This window comes from Balaenoptera borealis (genome assembly GCF_965194805.1).
Source record: "Balaenoptera borealis genome assembly, chromosome: 3".
In the NCBI taxonomy this organism is placed as follows: domain Eukaryota; kingdom Metazoa; phylum Chordata; class Mammalia; order Artiodactyla; family Balaenopteridae; genus Balaenoptera; species Balaenoptera borealis.
This window is the reverse complement of record NC_138866.1, coordinates 36,706,433-36,727,257: the sequence shown is the minus strand read 5'-3', so window position 1 is coordinate 36,727,257 and position 20,825 is coordinate 36,706,433. Positions and strand designations below refer to the sequence as shown.

General features: G+C 38.1%; 1 protein-coding gene across 6 annotated transcripts in view; it reads right to left on the bottom strand.

Annotated features, from left to right (window-relative positions):
* Nucleotides 1–20,825, bottom strand: part of ZBTB25 (zinc finger and BTB domain containing 25) — a 62,810-nt gene that overhangs the window by 37,486 nt on the left and 4,499 nt on the right. For 4 of the 6 annotated variants that reach the window (XM_082386628.1, XM_082386626.1, XM_082386625.1 and 1 more), the window contains exons 2-4: nt 13,196–13,375; nt 9,382–10,325; nt 4,435–4,469 (exon numbers count right to left, since the gene is read on the bottom strand). In XM_082386628.1, the coding sequence (XP_082242754.1) occupies nt 4,435–4,469; nt 9,382–10,325; nt 13,196–13,368 (1,152 nt within the window). In that variant the 5' untranslated portion in view covers nt 13,369–13,375. Of the gene's footprint in view, nt 1–559; nt 1,016–4,434; nt 4,470–4,502; nt 8,333–9,381; nt 10,326–13,195; nt 13,376–20,825 lie in introns of those variants that run through there. The other 2 variants (XM_082386624.1, XM_082386627.1) reach the window with 2 other exon arrangements.

Genomic DNA, 20,825 nt, shown 5'->3' with positions numbered 1-20,825 from the left:
TGACTGTACTGCTGAACTGAATGAATAAGCATTTTCAGAACTCTAATGAAAAACTGATGAACTCATAAAAGTGCTAACAAAAGATCAAGATGAAAAAAAAAATTAATTACATGGGACTGAGTGAACTGATGAGGATGAGTATAATTTTTGTGACTTTCTGTTTGAATTAAAAAAAAAAAAAAATCCCACAAGGACTCAGAGGCAAAGAATATACAAATCAATTTTCACTGCAAAGTAAAGGAGCTGTTACAGTGGAGGATTACTGGACTGAATGTCAATATTATGACATAGTATGAGTGTGTTTCATGTTTGGTAATTGCAATCATTGTTGCTTTTGTTGTGGTCATCCATGTACAATGCTTGGTGTCAGTCTATTTATCTCTTGTAAAAATAAAATACAGTGTGTGTGTGTGGAAAAAAAAAAAAAAAAAAGAATCTGCCTGCCAATGCAGGGGACACGGGTTCGATCCCTGGTCCGGGAAGATCCCACATGCCACAGAGCAACTAAGCCCGTGTGCCACAACTGCTAAGCCTGCGCTCTAGAACCCGCGAGCCACAACTACTGAAGCCCGCGCACCTAGAGCCGGTGCTCCACAACGAGAAGCCACCACAATGAGAAGCACGCGCACTGCAACGAGTAGCCCTCGCTCGCTGCAACTAGAGAAAGCCCCCATGCAGCAACAAAGACCCAACGCTGCCAAAAATAAATAAAATTAACTTATTTAAAAAAACCCAAAACTTAACTAGAGTATTTCTATCCCCCTGATCAAAATAACTAGTTAGAACTATTCTGGTACTCTGTGTAAGGCTAACATGCACGGAATGCCAAAATAAGTGGTCACTCACTATTCAATTCAGCTGAAAAAAAGTCAACCTTTCAGATCTTTTATCCAGATGTGCCACAAACAGCCTTATCAGTAATTTGCCTTATTTCAGAATGAATTTCAGAATTACCTTTTTAGTTTCATGGGTTTTCTTCTCTATACTCAATATCTGGCTGGTGTTTTTTTCTGACCTATGGAAGGATTAATAGTGAATGATAATCATCATGGCTCATTAAGCTCCAAGACTTTCTATATTTATCTGGGTGGTCTTAACCTTTTTTTCATTAAGGTACAATTTCCATACAGTAAAATACACCCTTTTTAGTGCACAGTTCTACACATTTTGACAAACACATAGTTGTGTCACCTAGGGAGTATTCATTTTTTCTTATTCTGATTTCATTGTTCTTTATACCACCTGTGTATTTTAGTTTAATATAATTTCCTGGCTGCATCAGTGAAAACTGCTACTTGCTGCAGAAATTCAAAATAAGGGCTTCTTAGACTCAACATTTAAGCCAGGCTAAGGAAAGGCAGGGCTGCCTTGCACAGCTGTTCAAACTATACAGCCCAGCTCCAGAAGCACGCATTTGGTGAGTGGCGCCCCCTAGCGTTTATTGTGCATAATTTGCATGGCTCTACGTGGTGGGTCTGAACATAACCACCAGTTTGAGAGATCTGCAAAACTGTGGTATGTTAACAGTGAAACAGGAAATGTTTAAAATTTTTAAAAGGAGCCTTCCATTTATATGCCTTTTCTCCCACACTTTAAAATGTTGTGATAGAAAGAGAGGACAGGTACCACCGAGCTCACAGCACAGACTATGCACATATGTGAAAGAAGGGTAATGTTGGGAAATGAGAACTGGTCCAGTAAAAAAATCTTTTGAGACTCACTCCACTGGAATCTTTGGTCTGCATTTTAAAACCTTTTCCCTTATCTTTGCAAATGTTGTATCCTTTTCCTATAGAACCACCACAGGTTCTTTAGATTTTCCTCCCTACAAGGCACTTAGTACAAATGCCAGAAACCAAAAAAAAAAAATTTTTTTTTAAATTAGGTACTTTCCTACATATGGTTTGGACTAAGTACCATATGGCTTCCACTACAGAAAAATGTGGCAGAGCTAAATTCACAAGATCTCATTCCTCAAAGGCCTGTTTGGTCCACAAAAATCTAACGTGAACCTTCCTGAAATTCAGTAATAGCATAGATCAGACAATGGGTAACAACTGCAGCTGATGAAGGCCTCCTTCCCAGGCCTCCTTCCTGAACAAGCCTCTCCCAAGAGAGCAAGGACCAGTTCAGTTGTGCAGAGAAGCTCTCCCAGAGCACCTGCTATTCCTTCAGGTTTCTGACATAAAAGGACACCAAGGTCTTCTAATAGCTTAAGGGAAGATCCTTTATTTCCATTATTTTGATACAATATCATCAAGTTGTTTCAATGAAGAAAGTTTCAACATTATATAAATACTGGAAGAGAATTTATCTGGGAGGAAGCAGGTTCATTCTCCCAAGTTGGTTAATCAGTTGTAAAATAAGTTTAAGAGAAGCATTTGGTGATGAGGTACAAAGTCCTAGGATAATATTAATAGTAAATTGCAAGCAGAAATTATGGGGAGGAAAGGGTAGCCTGTATTCACTCAGTATTGGAAGGTACAGGAACTCTATTAGAGAATGTCTCAGCCGTCTCGGAGAATGAAACTGGTGGTAGGAAGTGAGGGAAGAAAGGGATAAAGAACAGCAGCTTAGAAAGCCAGTTGCTGAATCACAGTTGAAAGAGAAAGTAAATTTCAGAAAATAATATACAGGCCAAACTCACAGGTTGTGGATATGAAGAAAAGAAGCAAGAGGTAAGAAACTAGGGAGTATTTACTCAAATGTCCCTGGATTTATCTCTAGACCAGGCAGAACACCAAAAACTGAGTTTGATGTCTGATTAGAAGAACAAATGTGATTGAGACTAAAATTCCGAAGCCTTAATGTTAAAGACTTACAAGAATCCTCAGAAATGCCTGATATAACAAGCACACTAAATGTGATATTTTAAAAAGTTATCTGCTGCTATACAGGTAAATTGGAAGCATCTTGATCAAAGAGGGATGTCAATATATTTCAGTACCTAATATATTATGGGATTCAAGGAAGATTCTCATTAGTCATGACTCTATAAAGTGAAGCAAGATCCAGGAATAGCTAAGTATTAAATAAATGTGAATTAAGCAAACAGTGATGCCAAATTTGAGCATAATGTAAAATAGACTTTTAAAAGGTAGACTGGTGCCACCTTTTGGCCAGATTAAATATTTACACAAATTACAAACTATGATCACATTTTAATTTCAGAGAGACCTTATTACAGACACAACTGTTTAGCTCAAAGGTTATATGAATAGACTTAAAACTGTCTTGTTGCTTAATACATCTATGATTTTTAATAATCACATTTTGTACCTTTGAAAAGATGGCATGAAAGTGAATACAAACAGAAATTTAATTCTGAACAAACACATCTCATACTCCATAAGAACTGTATTAACTTCAAAGATGACTGGGGCAAAAATCGCTAAATTTAAGTTTTGTATCCTTTAGCTCTTGACAATCCTCACAAAACTTACTTTGCCCTTTTAGACCAGGAGTAGCCTATCTCGGCACTACTGACATTTTGGGCTGGAAAACTCTTTGTTGTGGGGCCTGTACTCTACACTGTGAGATGTTTAGAGCACCCCCGGTCTCTCTACCCACTAGATGCCAGCAGCAACCTTCCCCTACCCCCACCCAGTTGTGACAACCCAAAACACCTCCACATTGCCAAATGTCACCATGGTGCAAGGGGATCACCCCGTGTGATAGTTAAATTTATGTGTCTAACTTGACTGGGCCATGGGATAGCCAGATATTTGGTCAAACATTATGCTGGATGTGTCTGTGTTTCTGGATGAGATTAACATTTGAATCAGTAGACTGAGTAAAGTAGACTGCCCTCTCTAATGTGAGTGGCCCTTGTCCAACCAGTTGAAGGCCTGAATAGAACAAAAAGGCTGACCCTCCTGAGAGTAAGGGTAACTTCTGCCTATTAAGTTGGGACATTGGTCTTCTCCTGCCTTTGTGATTCTCAAACTGCAAAGTTTGGACTGGAACTACACCATCGGCTTCCCTGGGTTTCCAGCTTACCAACTGTAGATCTTGGGACTTGGCCTCCATATCTGCATGAGCCAATTCTTTATAATCAATCAATCAATCAATCTTTCTCTCTCTCTCTCTCTCTCACACACACACACACACACACACACACACACACACACACACAGGCAGTGTGGTTCTGTTTCTCTGGAGAACCCTGACTAATGTGTCCTGGCTAAGAACCACTGTTGCAGATTATGCTACTGGAGGAGATAGAGAGAAAATAGGGAAGAAAGGAAGGAGCAAAGCAAGAAACTTCTGGGAAATGACTACATACTACCTTTCTTTCCGGAAATGGCAGTTGGAAATCACTTGATTAGGACACCACTTTTCTATTAACACAGATTATGGTTGGTAAGAATCGGACTCACTGATGCATTTTTGCATCACACATCCAAAATGTTATCTGGTACAGAGACTACTTACCTCAACACTAGGAAGACAACATTTGGCAGACACTGCTGTAAAATAAGAACACATTCTATAAGCTGAGCTAATAAAAGATTTTGTTTATGATCAAGTCACATTAATTTATTTGTCATGATAAAATACATGAAATTCACAGTTTTCATTCCAAATGGAGAATACGAAACTTCCTGAAATAATGTTTCTGAAGCAAACTCACAATACATTAGGTGGAAGAGTTTAACCATACAATATATTATTGATTTCAGTCTCCTGTATTATGTGTTACTATTACTAGTACTTTGAAGATTTCTTCAGGGGCCCTTTTTCATTGTACAAGTTTTTGGGTTTTTTTTTTTTTTTGGCCGTGCTGTGCAGCTTGTGCGATCTTAATTCCCCAACCAGGGATCATACCCAGGCCTTCGGCAGTGAAAGTGCAGACTCCTAACCACTGTACCGCCAAGGAATTCCCTTTTGCCTTTTTTTTTTTGTCCAGGTTTTTGAAATACAAGTCTCTTTGAAGTATTTTAAGTTGCTATTTTATTTAATCTGACTAAATGACTTTATTTGGCACAAAATAGAAGAGTTGATGACAGTTAACATCAATTGCATTGGAGCAATATCTACTAATTAATCAAGTGTGGCACAGATATACACTGAAGCACAAAGGATTCTTCCAGGTCTTAAAGACAAAAATCAGTTTGTAATTCCTTATATTTAAGACAGCCAGGCATAGGACTATATAATCTTACCAGTTTTCAAAAAAGTCCAACCATACAAACACAGAAGTATAGCAAAGAATAAAAATGTACAGATTTCATTCTTAGGAATTCAAAAATTTATAATAAAATACCATAGAGCTACATTTAGTTTAAAACATACAAAGATACAAGTTACATTATGAAAATTCTTCACATGGCCTATTTTTACCTCAATTACTACAAAAAAATGGATACTTCTCAAGGATCTGAGTTACAACATCAAGATTTAGCCTGTGCAAATAAACATCGGTGGAATTATACATTTTCCAGACTATCTTCTTCCATGATTAATACGTATTTCCTTCAGTTTTAAGTGAAGCCTTACTATTTTGACAAAACATAATGAATTACTCGGTTATTCGCCCTGCTACATTTCTGGTCTCCATCTACTTTTTAGATGACCTACATCAAAGAAATGAAAATGGTATTTTCTCCATTGTTTTTGTTCCTTTTCCTATATGTAAACAATATGTTTGGGGGAACTTTAAATAAAGTTGAACTTGGCAAGGTTTCATTCCCAATAACACCAAAGAATTAATATCCTCCTTGTTAAAGGCTGAAGAGAAATACTGATGGTTAAACTATGGTAGGTAGAATAGGAATTCTAGCAACACTGCTGTTTCTAGAGTATTTGTAAACAAAAAATAAGAATTCTGCCAATTAATTATTGAGTATTAAATAGTACATGACTGCTTCTAAGACATTCTAGAATTTATGAGTTGGAATACTAAAGTTAATAGGTTTAGCTGCAGAAAACATGTAGAATGTAGTTTTCTTTATATGGTTGGTTTTTACCAATAATACTGATAGAACTTAACACAGTTTTAATACAAATCCTCACAACACCCCTGTGAGGTAGGGATTGCTTATAGACACTTTACAGATGGGAAATCAGAAAATCAGAGAAAGAGATAATAATCTCAAGAGATAAAACAAGAAATTTTCGTTTTCTTATAAGGCAGACTGCACTTATCAGATACTGAGTTCTGACAATAGGCTAATAAGGACAAATACTGAAACAGTCTGTTTTCCTCCAGAGAACAACTATATGTGGGATCTAGAAAGAAGGGAAAATTCTAAGCTGATCCAAAGGGGAAATGTCTGTCTAGTACTTGCCCAATACATTAAGGTGTACACGGCATTTCCAGTTTTAAGAGTTTGGTGATCATCATGCAAACCATACTATATGGCTAAGATAATAGCTCCATTTTACAAATGATGTAGTCAAAACTAAAGGGTTTTGCTGGAAGGACTTTTTTATACAAGGTAGATTTTTCTTAGTGAGGAATCATGTCTTAAAAAAATACACTCAGGGCACAGTGCTAGTCATAAAACAGCTATTTTAAAAATATTCCTGTTGAATGAATGAAAAAGATAAAACTGGGGTCATTCCCCACACCACTATTCACTGGCTCTCTGGAACCCAAGTTTGGGGATTTTTTCCTATAGAATGGAGTAATCATTTTCCCACTTCCTATTACAGACAGAACACTGTGAAGATGAAGGAAAGAACATCTGCTTTGAATTCCTAATATTAAAAGGAACTTTATGAATAAGAATAAAAATACAGTTAAGCACTCTTTTCTTAACACCCAACAAAAGTAGATATATCTCTGCTTTAAGTTAATGTTGTCTATCATGGACAGTCAGCCAAAAGCAAACTTCTGCCACATCCAGACTCTGCCCTGAACTGCTGCCCTACACCACAATTCATATGCACACTTACTTCCACCCTTTAGCTATACACACTTTTTTGTGTCAATGACTAATGACTGAGCAAGTAGGAAAGAAAACAGAAGAGAAAAATCAGGAAAATTTTTATCTAAATGAGAAAAATAAGATTTTACTTGAAGAAGGCTAGGGAATATATCTAGAATAGCCTAAGATACATGAAATCAATGTTAATATTTGTGTTCATCCTATGAGATGAAGTCTTCGAGGACAGTATGAGTTTGAATAATTACTTAAATGATTTAAGTATAAGATTAGATGAAGCTCTGACACTAAAGAGCAATACATTTGTTTTAACTACTCCCAATACAACTGACTCTGTATCAATAGCTACTTAGATTTTGCTCTTAACACATGTCAACCCGGACCCCACAAGGCTTCCCCATCCTTGTCTAGGACAGAAACTCAACCACCTTAGACAATGCCCACTGGTTTTCTTCATTCACTCCTTAAGAAAAACTTGTCAGTTCATAATTCACCTAAACTCACTGATAACCCAGAGAAAACCTTTGTGCCCTTAGAATGAGCTGGATTTCTCTTTGAGCTACCTCCTGAATGAACTCGGATCCTGTTGAGGAACTGTGATGTCAGGAAATACCCGAAGAAGTGAGCAGTCAGGAAGGAGATCAAACAGTTTCTGTAGGTAGTTAAATTCTAAGCTTCACAAACCAAATTTACTAAATTTACTAAAATACCTGTGAGGTTTAGAATTTAGCAGGGCAGCATACAAAAAAAGATAAGGCTGTTCTGAAGCCTCTCTCTTTTGTTATCCTTGACTATCTAGTATTTTAAATTTAAACATCTCAGAAACAATTTAGGTCTATCCTCTGTGGTGAAGTTTAACCAGCTATTTCCCAGCTACACAGAGCAGGAGAGTCTATCATTCAGTCCACCAATTTTAATTTTTCTGGAATTTTAGCTTTGTAAGTTTCACCAATATAAAAGGGAGTTAAGTTGATTCACAGAGGGAAGGCTGTCATGGATTTTATTTATTTATTTATTTTTGGCTGTGTCGTGTCTTCGTTTCTGTGAGAGGGCTTTCTCTAGTTGCGGCAAGCGGGGGCCACTCTTCATCGCGGTGCGCGGGCCTCTCACTATCGTGCCCTCTCTTGTTGCGGAGCACAGGCTCCAGACGCGCAGGCTCAGTAGTTGTGGCTCACCGCCCTAGTTGCTCCGCGGCATGTGGGATCTTCCCAGACCAGGGCTCGAACCCGTGTCCCCCGCATTGGCAGGCGGACTCTCAACCACTGCGCCACCAGGGAAGCCCTGTCATGGATTTTAAACATAGTTCTAGGACACTGACTATATCTACTCTGCTGGTTTTATGGACCAGAAAAAAGTTAAAATTGTGCCACTGAAAAATTACCTTTTCAGGTGATGATTAGAAAATTAATGTCAACCCAGGTAGCCTATAAAATCTTCTGATACTGTGGATAGAAAGATAATTTGTATTTTATCGTTTACCTCATAAGCTCATGTAAACTTCTGGTCATAAAAATCTCAAACTCCCTTAAGGTCTTTAAGAAAACACTCTAGATTAAGATAACAACACTAGGGTGTCAGTCAACACAGATCTATCTGAATTTCTGTCTCTAACACCAGGGGCTTCTATGCTTATCTATGTGTATGTGTCTTACTGTTTAAGTTTTTGTGTGTTTCTGACTCTTCTCCCTTTCTCTCTTTTAAATATTTTTTATTGAAAATGAGGTATGCTCAGTGTTAAAAAAAATAAATAAAGCCACATAAGATGTTGCAGAGCTAGTAAGTAAAAAGTAATTTAAAACTACTCATGATTTGGTATAGCTATGCCTTAAAACAAATGTTTTATACATGATAACATATAGTTATGCACTAAAAACTATTAATTCCCTATATGGCAGAAAATATTTTAAAATAATCCTCATAAGGGCTTAATTCATGTGGAACATTAACCAAAAGTGATAGTCTAGAATATTCTTTAAAAAAGATTTCACTTATTTCATATTCGATTTGATTTTACAGATTCTAGAACCTGGAAAAACTTCCATACTTCTATATCGATTTCTGATTTCTAAATTGTGATTTAATTTATGAAAAGTTCACAGCCCTAATTGAAGGTTACATTTTAGTAGCTATGTATCAATATATCTCACAATAAGAAGATCTAATACATACAACCTTAAAACTATGGATAAATGGTAAAGAAAAAGTCAATAGAACTTGAGGAGAAAAATAATTTATGAATTAAAAAATGCATGTGAGTTTTCTTTTTCAGAACTGATACAAAAATCCTGAAGGAGAAACTGCTACTCAACCAGGATAGTATCCACATTTTCTTGTGTGAGTTCTGACTCTAAGGCACAAGATGAGTCTAACTGTTCTTGTGACAAGCGAGAACTTTTCAGGGGGACGTCAGACCAGCTGTCACAATATGGCTGAAATCTCTGGGCTAATGTATTACCAAACCTTTGGCATCGGTTATATCTGTAAGATTTACCTTTGTGTGTATACATGTGCTCCAGTAATTGGCTCTTTCGGAGAAATTTATGACCACAGATGGTACAGCTGATTTTTCTTTTCCTTGAAAAAGAAAAATTACAGTTTAATTCTACTGGCTCAGTGTCTTTGGAGATCAAAGACACTTGACTGATCTGCAAAGGCTCTGTGGTACCCCGGTTTGAGTGGTCAGGCTGCTGCTCATTATCCTTGACAATGAAGGAGCTAAGCCTGCGGCATTCAAGAGCCTCGCTATTTTCATTAAGTGGATGCACTTCACCAAGGTCGTTACTTTCCAGAATGGAAGCAGGGACACCAAATGGGAGGGATCCAGACACGTGGTTATGGAGATGTTGTCTCAGATTACTACGGGAATCAAAACGTTCCCCACAGTAATGGCATAGGTGTATTTTGATACCGCTTTCGGTGGAAGTGGGGCCTGTCACCTCTGAAGAGGGTGAGGGATGGCTCTGGGAAATCACAGATTCTGGGTCACATCTCTCCTGCTTGATGGACACGGGAGGCTTCTGGTGCTCCTCCAAGGCCTGGGCAGCAGGATGGGCCCTCTGCTGGTCTGCAGTGCCATCATCCAGCCCAATAGCAAGAGAGAGCTGCAACTGGGGGTGGTCACCCTGGACAGCAGCTCTATTTCCACTGTTATTGGAAGGAGCTTCCTTGACCTCCAGCCCTTGTTTGACAGCTGTTTTTTGGGTCGTTGAGATCTGAATGCCATATAAATTTGAGGACTGCACAGTCTCTGGTGAGAACACTTGATTCATTTCAGTCGCAATGTGAGAAAGGTAGTCGGCGTGAAGAAATCGAATCCCTTCCTCCAAACGACTATGATCCACAATCTGTTTTGGCCCTTTCCCCGTGTACATAATGTGCAACAAATAGCTGAATATGTCAGGTTGGATGTCAGTTGGTTGTATTTTTATGCATTCACTGTTAAAAACAAAAAAACAGACCCACACAGAATAAAACAACCCGGTTGGCCTTTTAGTTAACAGTACACAGTCTTAGGCTAAAGCAGTTTCTTCCTAAGAAGTTCTAACTTAGCAATCTGCCTTGATGAAACTCAGCAACAAAAGCTTAAATTTTCATTGTATACCAGTTTTATGGCGCAACTACAAGTCTTCATATATTCAATCTACTGCCTTAAGTTAAGAAACACAGATATTCTGATTAGTTGAACATTTAATTAGTGACTCCTAAGTGATATGCACTTAAACTGCATGCCAGGGGGTAGAAAAATGATGAATAAAATAGGTACCCTGCTCTTAAGGAACTTAACAGTCTATTGGGTATATAACCAAAAGAACTGAAATCGGGAACTCAAACAGATACCTATAGACCAATGTTCATTACAGCATTATTCACATTAGCCAAAAGCTAGAAACAACCCAAGTGTCCATCAGCAGATGAATGGATAAACAAAATGCAGTATATACATACAATGGAATGTTATTCAGCCATAAAAAGGAATAAGGTTCTGATATATGTTACAAAATGGATGAACCCTGAAAACATGCTAAGTGAAATAAGCCAGACACAACAGGACAAATTTTATATGATGCCACTTATAAGAAACATCTAGATTAGGAAAATTCATAGAGACAGAAAATAGATTAGAGGTTACCAGGAGCTTGGGGGTGGAGAGAATGGGGAGTTATTATTTAATGGCTACAGTTTCTTTCTGGGGTGATAAAAAGTTTTAGAAATAGATACTGGTGATGGCTGCACAACACTGTGAATGTGATTAATGCCCCTGAATTGTACAAATAGAAATGGTTAAAATGGCAAATTTTATGTTTACATACATTGTACCATAATAAAAAATAATTAAAAATTTTAAAAGGGTCTATTGGAATTGGTACTATTTAGAATTTAAATCACACTAACCTTATTTTGGCTTCCAAACTGTATTAATATATCTACTCTTTAAATCGCAAACGAATACAAGTATAACTTTGAAAAGGTTTAAATTAATCTCAAGCCCAATTTTCACATATGAATCTAGAATTCAGAAAATAGATAGAAATAACTGTGTAACAAGAAATCAGGAAACACCCTGCAAAATCAGGATAAAAACAACCTGAGGGAAATGCTGGATGACAAGGAACAATGGAATCAGTTGATGGACTGACCTTCCCTGAAGCAAAAGTTTGTGTCAATACATCAGAAAGCAAGTGTCAGTATGCCGGCAATCCATTTCTTTAGTCCTGACGTTTTAGGATTCCCTCTTGGGTTTCACTCTTACCTGTGACTCTTACCTCACTGCCATGGTCTGTTGCAGGGGTTTTTTATATCAGCACAGAGCTCTTTTAACTGAGGATTTTTAGTTGCTCAACAGAGATACCACAAAGTAGGCCTGCTACCTTTGTATCGCCTGAATTTAGTTTAGCATGGTGCCTGATACACAATAGGTGCTTTAAGTGCTGAACCAACTCACTGCTCTCAGATGAGGCTTATGTGAAGGTAGTGTTTCTAATCTAGTTTCTACAGACACTTAAGTCAGAGACGAAACTTCTGCATGGCAGAAAAGACTACCCATGACCTGTCCCCGACTCTAACCTCCTCTCCCCTTTGTGTCATATATTCCAATCATTCTGATCTACTCCATTTTCTGAATGTGCTAGCCTGGTTCATATCTGCATATGTTTTCATGCATTTTTCCCCTTTGCCTGCAACTGTAACTTTTTGTGTTCCTCTACAATATCTGAAAAACTCCTCCCGATCCTTCAACATTCAGAGCCTCTGTAAAACCTGTTCCAACCTTCTCAAAATAAGGCTGCTGACACTCCACTCTACCTTGTGCAGCAGTTCTATTATAGACATCACAGTAACTATTAATAGCAGCAGCTAACAGTGCAAAGCTCTGTTCTAGGCATTTTAATATTATTAATCCATTTAATCTTCTCAACACCATGGGGTGGGTATATTATTCTAGTGTTTTACAGAGAAGGAAACTGAGGCACAAAGAGATCAATTACACTGCAATTATTTTCTTTACATGCATTACCTCTCTCTTAGACTATAAACTTTTTTTTTTTTTTTTTTTGGCTGCACCACCTGGCATGTGATCTTAGTTCCCGACCAGGGATTGAACCCACGGCCCCTGCACTGGAAGCAAAGAGTCTTAACCATTGGACCGCCAGAGAAGTGCCACCATGTAAGGTCTTTTAAAAAATCATACAGTGTTGCATCACTTTTAACCTAGGAGGTATTAAAGCTATTTTTTTCCAAGAGCTCAGAATCTGGATACCACTTTATAGCCCCCTCCCTAATACTCCATGCTGGGGTAATCTAAATTTAAAAAAACTTTTTTGAAAAAATATTTGAAACAAACGACATTTGAACTGTAATACGGAATATAAAGTGGGCAGAGTTATGACATTGAAACCTTGCTGTGAAAGTGTTATGGAACAGAAATCAATGACTTAGTGATTAAGATCACTGATTTGCATTTGAGTTTAATATATCAGCTGTATAATCCTAGATGGACAAGTTACTGAACAACTCAGTTACAGTTTCTTTTTCTCTAAAAAAGTATGGATAACAATTTACATTAGATAAATGCTTAGTGCTTGTTTATGCTATAAGCCTTCAACAGATTTTAGCCATTATTGTTTTCATTCTTATCTTCTACCATGGACCCTACACAGAGTTTAATGACAGATGCGTAAAAAAATTACAAATTTTTATTATTTCCTAAGGTGATCCCGTAACAAAGAATCCCCAAAATGAGATCATAATAAGGCTTAGCTATATCACAGTATCAAAAATTCTTCTGATTTACAGAAGCACATCCTTACCTTGTTTGGTGAATAAATATCATCTTGAAATAGTTAGAAAAAGCAGCAAGCACTGCTCTGTGGGCTTTGAAGTAGACATCTCCAATAGCAACTGTGCAATCACACAGAAAACCAAATTCTCGCTGCATGTTCAGCTGCTGCAGAAGGACAAGGCTATGGCTAGCTGTGTCCATTGTGGCTCTGAAAAAGGATAATATAGATTTTTTTTTTACAAGGTTGGCTATAGATCACACAAACCTACAGAATACAAGGAGACCTAAATTTAAATGAAATTATTCAACAGTTTTCAATACTGTTAATTTTACCCCAAACTTAGCTAACATTAAATACCCCATTATGACAATTGATTTCAACCCTGCTGAAATGATAAAATGTGGCCTTTTTAAAATCTGGTAAGAAGGTGGCTTGGTGTGGTGACAAAGACGTGAAAGGAAGTCTGTCCTTTTTTATCTATGCAACCACAGTTTCTAGTCCTCAGTTTCCTCACTGGCAAAAATGGGAATGAGGTACTGATCCTTGCCTCAGGGCCAAATGAGATAACTTATGTGTAAAGCACCTTGTAATGGAAACTACTATTCAAATGTTGACTATAAATGTTAATAACATTACAGTGTGTCCTGCCTGGGCTAGAGCTGTCACTGCTCCTTAGGGATCCTCTGTTATGCTCAGGGGACACTGGCCTCCTAACTATCATATAATGTTTGGGTAAATTTTCAGTCACAGGAGCCCTTAAAATAGATGTCAAGCCACATCCCCAGATTCACATGGGGCCTGAAGCCCAATGGGAAAGAACCTAAGCCCTGACCTTAACTGGACTCAGACACATACAAGCATGGAGGTTCCCAAAGAAGTAGAATGAAGGATGGGACCACTGGTCTCAGGGGAAAAAATCACGCATGAGGAAGAACATGCAAAAGAATTCTGGCGGAGAAGTCTAGTGTGAGCAGAGCAGCAAGAACATTCGTGAGGGCTCTGGGAGGTGGGAGGCTGTGCCACCTTCTCCTTCCTCCACCTTCTCCACCTCAACTGTGCAGAGAGAAGGCAGCTGTGGTATAAAGGGCATCCCTGGGGTGCTGGGAGAACCTCCTCTAAAAAATCAGGTCCTAAAAAACGAAATGAAGTTTTCCTACTAACCAGAGAGACCAAAGTCTTAAGGAGGTCAGTGATGAGAGTGTGGGTTTAGCTGTCTGGAGACTGGCAGTAGCTTGGGCAGCAAAATGCTGAGTGGTGGATAATATAATAAAAATAGTCAACGGTTTATACTGTTTCCTGTGTGTCAGGCATTTTTCACTCATTTAATTTTCAGTTCAACTCTATGAGAAAGGAAATACTCAATGCATCTTACAGATGAAGAAACAATCAGCACAGAGAGTTAACTGACCCAAGATCAAACTGCTCGTAAGTTGCAGAGCAGGGGATTCAAACCCAGGCACTGGACTCCAGAGCCCCAATGTCCTCCCTCTCCACCTCCCAGAAAAAAACACGACTCATCAATTGAAGGAGCCTAGGGAACAGTCTACACATCAAGCACCCTGGGAAGCCTGCAAAGAAGAATCGGGGACAAACCCAGATTTCCTACTGCTTAAGCAGTATGTGACACAGCAAAACAAACATTTATACTTATTAGTGGATAAAGTCTAGATTATAATTGGTAAAGATAAAGGCAATTACTATTGATAAAAGGTTAAATCTATTTTTATTAAAACTACATATATAATGTACTAATATGGAATAATATCCAAGACATAGTAAGTAAAAAAAGCAAAATGTAAAACTGTGTAGAGAAGACTACTATTTATGTAAAAGTGGTAGAGTGGTTATTTTATTTTTAAAGGTGGGGGAATTTACACATAAATATATTCTTGTTTATGTACACATGTCTGGAAAGGTTCAAAGAAACCAGTTTTGCTTCTGGGAGGGAAACTAGGGAGCAGAGAGTTAAGGGTGGGGGGAACTATACTGTTTGAATATGTTGAAATATTTCAGACAGACAGTATGTAAAGAGAACAAGGTAACAAGCACCCACCCCTGGGCACAAAAAGTAAACATTACAAACAGGGTAGAGACACCCTGGCATCTCTCCCACACTCTACCCCACCACCCACCTTGCCTCCAAAGGTAACCACCATCTTGATTTTGGTGTTTATGACTCTCCTGTACATTATCACATTCTTACTGCATGTGTTCAGATTCCTTAAGAACGTTTGGTATTGTTTTGCATGTTTTAAAATTTTATACAAATAATACTATACTTTAGGAATCCTGCAACTTGCTTCTTTTAACTCTACATTCATACATTACAATACTGAGCAGGGCCCTGTGGGGCTCCTGGGCACAAAGCCTTTCTGTGTCCCCCATTTCTTTGATTACAAGACATAGCTTTCATTCAGCCTCCATGACCTTCCCTGAATTCCAACAGGCAGATTAAAGCAGTTGTTAATTCGGGAAAGGAGGGGATGCTAGACCAGAGAGAAATAAACAGTCATAGAAACAATAGTGCAGCCTTTGTGCAAGGTCTTGGTTCCCCATCAAGGGATACACACAACAATATCTTTGAGCTGTTTGGAGATACTGAAACCCCCTCCAGGTGGGAGAAGTTAAGATTAACGATGGTATGCTGCCCACAAGCATGCAGACCCCAGACCAGCTGGAACCTGAAGGTTGATGTTGCTGACTCTTACTTACCTCACCACCAACCCATCAGAAGAATGTCCATGAGCTGATCATGCCCTCTTGGAACCATTACTATAAAACTTCTCAGTATCCTCTCCAAGTTGGGATACATAGTTTTTAGAGGCAGGAGCCCACTGTGTCCCCCCTTTGCCTGGCAAAGTAATAAAGCTATCCTTTTCTACTACACGCAAAACTCTGTCTCCAAGATTCGATTCGGCACCAGTGTACAGAGAAACTGAGCTTTTGGCATCATTACTTTTAAAAATCCTACTAATTCAAACATAGTAGTTTCCCTTACTCCTCCCCCTGAGTAAAAAAACAAAACAAAACTCTCCCATACAATCTCATTTTAAAAGCTTTTAGGCAGCAATGAAATAAGAAATAAGATAACAGAACCTACAGAGACCTGAGTCTATCTTCTAAGAATATAAACGAAAATCCAGGTTGTGGGTATTGTTCCAAAAGGCCAATTAACCAAAAGTCAATATTTATTGTATTTACCATTTTCCTGATTCTAAAATACCACCAATTTATAAGGAGATTAAAAAACCAAAATAAAACTCTATGTTGGAGATTTCAATATGTGAAAACATGTCTTAGATTCAATAAAATGGTTCAAATTGAAGTACCTTAAACCAGTCTTACAAACTGTCTCCAAAAAACCCCCCTCAGATCATAAATGTTTTCAACAGTTCCATATATATATATATATATTTATACATACAGTGCATTAGTATAGTGAACTGTTGAACCACGTGGAAATGAAAATAGCACACTAAAAAGCCACATATACAAAAATCTGTGGTTAATGTTCTATGAGTAACAGTTAAATTCACTTATCGAACAAATATTTTGTGAAGAGAAATTTAATAAAGAAAAAATATTTGAAAGCATGCCTTGTACAAGGCACGGGGACAGAAAAAAATTACGATGTTGCAATCAAGATTGTAGGCTAATAGGGGAGACAAAACATAAAACACAGTAACTATGACATGAAGTAAGTGATAAGTGCCAATAACAGCAGTTGGAGAACACACTATGAGGGGGAGATAAATGACAGGAAACCCAATGAAAAATAATCCATTTGAACTGGATTTCGATGAACAGGCAGAAGGTGAACATAGCATTCCAGGCAGAAAAAAATAGAATGAGTAAAATCACCATCATTAGGCCTGGGAATCAAAACTGCTCTAGTAGCAACATACATAAAAGATTAGCAAGGGAAAGGCATGGAGAAATAAAGACCAGCAAGTAGCCTTCTGCAATATACAAATAACAACAGTGGGAATGAAGAAAGGAATACAAGAAGATATACCAGATGGAGACTGACATGACTTGGCAGAGGACTGGATGTGGACAGCCACAGAGAAGATCAAGTCAAAAGTGAGTCTCGGAATTCCAGCTTGGGTAACCGCAAGAGTTCATTCATTGCTTCGGGTCCTATTTGCAGAGTAACTGCCATGTGCTAGGTTGATACAAAGGTAGCATAGCAGAATGCCAGAGGAGAGGCACAGAAACTGGCTTGGTAAGAGAGAAGTTTCATTTTGGACACAGTGAGTTCGATGTGTCCACTCTAGGACATCTGAGTAGAAATGTTTAGTTACCAGTGGAGACAACAGGCAGCACTGGAAAGGAGATTCTCTGCAAGAACAAGGCTGAACTCACCAGGATTGGATGGGACTACTGAGTGAAATAAGAGGGGGAAAGAGCTAAGAATAAATCCTTGAAAGACAAGAATAGTACAACTAGACAGAAGAAGAGAAATAAGAAAATATATTGTCATTGAGAGAGATAAAGAAAAGGCAAGAACCTTGGTGGGAGGAGGTGGCAATGGTATAAAATGCTGCAAAGAAACACAGGATGAGGCCTATTACAAACACCCCCAAGTGTGCTGACCAAGAGGTTTCTGGTGACCTCTGACAACAGTCTGGGAAAGCAGCAAGAGCAAAATATCTGACTGCAGGGGAATGTCAGAAAGCAGAGGTCATAAAGGGTAGGTACAGACAGAACAGGACATTGAGGAAACTGCAGATCAAAGACTTTCAGGCTGAAGAGGGGTGTAATCTCTAGAAGCCGGAAAGAATGCAATCAAAAGTGTAAGTGTAGGGACTTCCCTGGTGGCGCAGTGGTTAAGAATCCGCCTGCCAATGCAGGGGACACGGGTTTGAGTCCTGGTCCGGGAAGATCCCACATACCACAAAGCAACTAAGCCCGTGCGCCACAACTACTGAGCCTGAGCTCTAGCTCCCACGAGCCACAACTACTGAGCCCACATGCCACAACTACTGAAGCCTGCACGCCTAGAGCCTGTGCTCCGCAACAAGAGAAGCCACCACAATGAGAAGCCCACGCTCTGCAACAAAGAGTAGCCCCCACTCGCTGCAACTAGAGAAAGCCCACGCGCAGCAACAAAGACCCAACACAGACAAAAATAAATTAATTAATTAATTTAAAAAGTATAGGTGTAGCAGGCAGCCATGGAGAAAAAAGCAATCTCTTTTTCTGATGGTGGAAAGCAGATGGTTGCAGTAAGGACAGAGAATTTGAGTGTACTCTTAGATGGCACTGATTTACAAACTATGAAGTCAGTCCATATGCAGAGGGAAGAGGTGAGTTTAGGCCTTGAAAGAAACCTATTAATCCCTGATGCTGATATAGAGTGTTGAAGTTTATAGAGAACTTTGACACACAATAATTTATTTCTCTTTCTGCTTCAGATGAGATCATTTCTATTTACTTATCTTCAAGTTCACCGTCATTCCTAATCTAACCCATTCTTTATTTCAGATATATTTTCAGGACTAAAATTTTCATCTCATTCTTTCTTAGTATCTACTTCTCTGCTGAGATTTCCAGTCTGTTCACACATTACAACCTTATTTTGCTTTACATCCTTGAGCATAGTTACAGTAGTTGCTTTAAATCTTCTCAGCTAAATCCAACCTCTGGGTCATCTTGGGGTCAATCTCCATTAATTAGGGTGACAGTTTCCTGTTTCCTCATATGTCTAGTCATTGTGGATAATATCTTAGACACTGTGATTACTAAAGACTCTAGGTACTGTAATACTCTTCTAAAGCGTACTGATGTTTTTGTTTTGTTTTTTGCAAATTAACCAGACTGAACTTAAACTCCAAGTTCTGCCTCCCCGTGGTTTAGTTTTTTTAGTGCTAGGTGTGCTGTTTGGAGGCTGCTCAACACAAGTATACGTTTAGGGGCTGGCAAAAGATCCAAGCTGAGTTTAGATACAGGATTTGGGGTCTTCCCCCAACATCCTTTCTAGGATTTTCCTACTTGCTTTCTACCTGTGTGGTCACTCTGAACTCTATCCTCTTTTCTTCAAGCAAGTAAGACTACAGGTTATTATCACAGTTTTAGCCAGCCGTCCCCAACTGGGGCCTTCTCTCCGGCTAAAAGCCATAAAAATGGAAAATTATTCACAGCTGTTCCATTCTTCCAAGCGTAGACCTCATTCCAGTTTCTGCTTGCTTTTTGTCACTCTCGAATGCCATCTGGTCGTTTTTAAAACTTTTTTTCAAGTTTATAATTTTTATTTGCAGAATCGTCCTGATAGGAACTCAGCCGTCACCCTTTATCAGCAGTTCTAAAAAGTTTTGGTCTCAAGATCCATTTACACTCTTAAGAAGAGTATTAAGGGTTGTTAAGAACTGTTGTTTATGTGGATTATATTTATCAGTATTTACCACATGCAGAATTAAGAGAAATTTTTAAAATTTTAATATATTTGAAATAACAATAAACCCATTCCATATTAATATAAATAACACATTCTAAAAAATAATTTTTTTTTTTAAGTGAGAAGGGTGGCATTGCTTTATATTTTGCAATCCTCTTTAATACCTGGCTTTAAAAAATACAGCTGGGTTCTTTTCTCTGCTTCTGCAATCAATTTGTTGCCACATGTTGTTTTGGTTCAAATGTATTAAGAGAATTTGGCCTTGGCAAAAGGGAGATACTTGTAAACCCACTGAAAGGGTTTCAGGAACCTTCAAGGGGTCCTTGGACCACACTTTGAGAACCTCTGCCCTACACTATCTTTTTTTGATCCTATGAGGTAGTGAAGCAGGTACTGTATTACTTCCATTTTCTGCTTAAGAAACCACAGGCTCAGAGAAGGCAGGAAAGGTACCCAAAGTCAGACAACTAGCTGTTAAATGATGTTGGCAGAACTTCAGTTCAAGTCTGACTTTAAACTCAGTGCCCTTTCTTCAAAATTCCCATCTAGAACTTTCAACATATATACTGATGGCAGACTTTGCAAATATATTGAATCAAATAAGGGGGTAAATGTTCCAAGTTTATAACATGAAACAAACTCAAATCTGTTAACAAAAAAAGAAGTCATATATACACACACACACACACACACACACATATATATAAGTTCATCCAAATTTGTTTGCATAATAGACCTTTCATGTGTTAAGGCAGCACAACCAGATTTTACCTCATGTTAATAGAGCCAATACATCACAAAGTTATTCAGAACATTTTTCTAATGTAACTTACTTTGCAGATTACTAGCTAGGCTTTTTATATAGCCTTTGCTCATCATTTTTTGACCACTCATTTTATTTTCTTTAGTATGTGGAATAGCCAAAGTTTCCTATGTATACAGAAACATCTTAGAAGTCACATGTGAGAATTTTTGGTGGAAATTCAAAATGTGAGAGAGGTTGCAAAAAAATAACCTATCATTATATTTACAAATACTATAGCCAAATGTAACGGTCCTACATCTTAAAATGCTTTATCTGTTAGCAAAGTGGTATTTATAATAATAGCACTGATATTTAAGAGACTACAAAAACCTTGTTTACTTACTAGACTGCAAAACTCTAGGTTAGCTCAAACTAAGTAAGCTAGTACAGCTTAATACTAGTATCTATGTTAGCTGAATTCAAAGTTAGCTTGATATCCAACATCTTTGATTTTT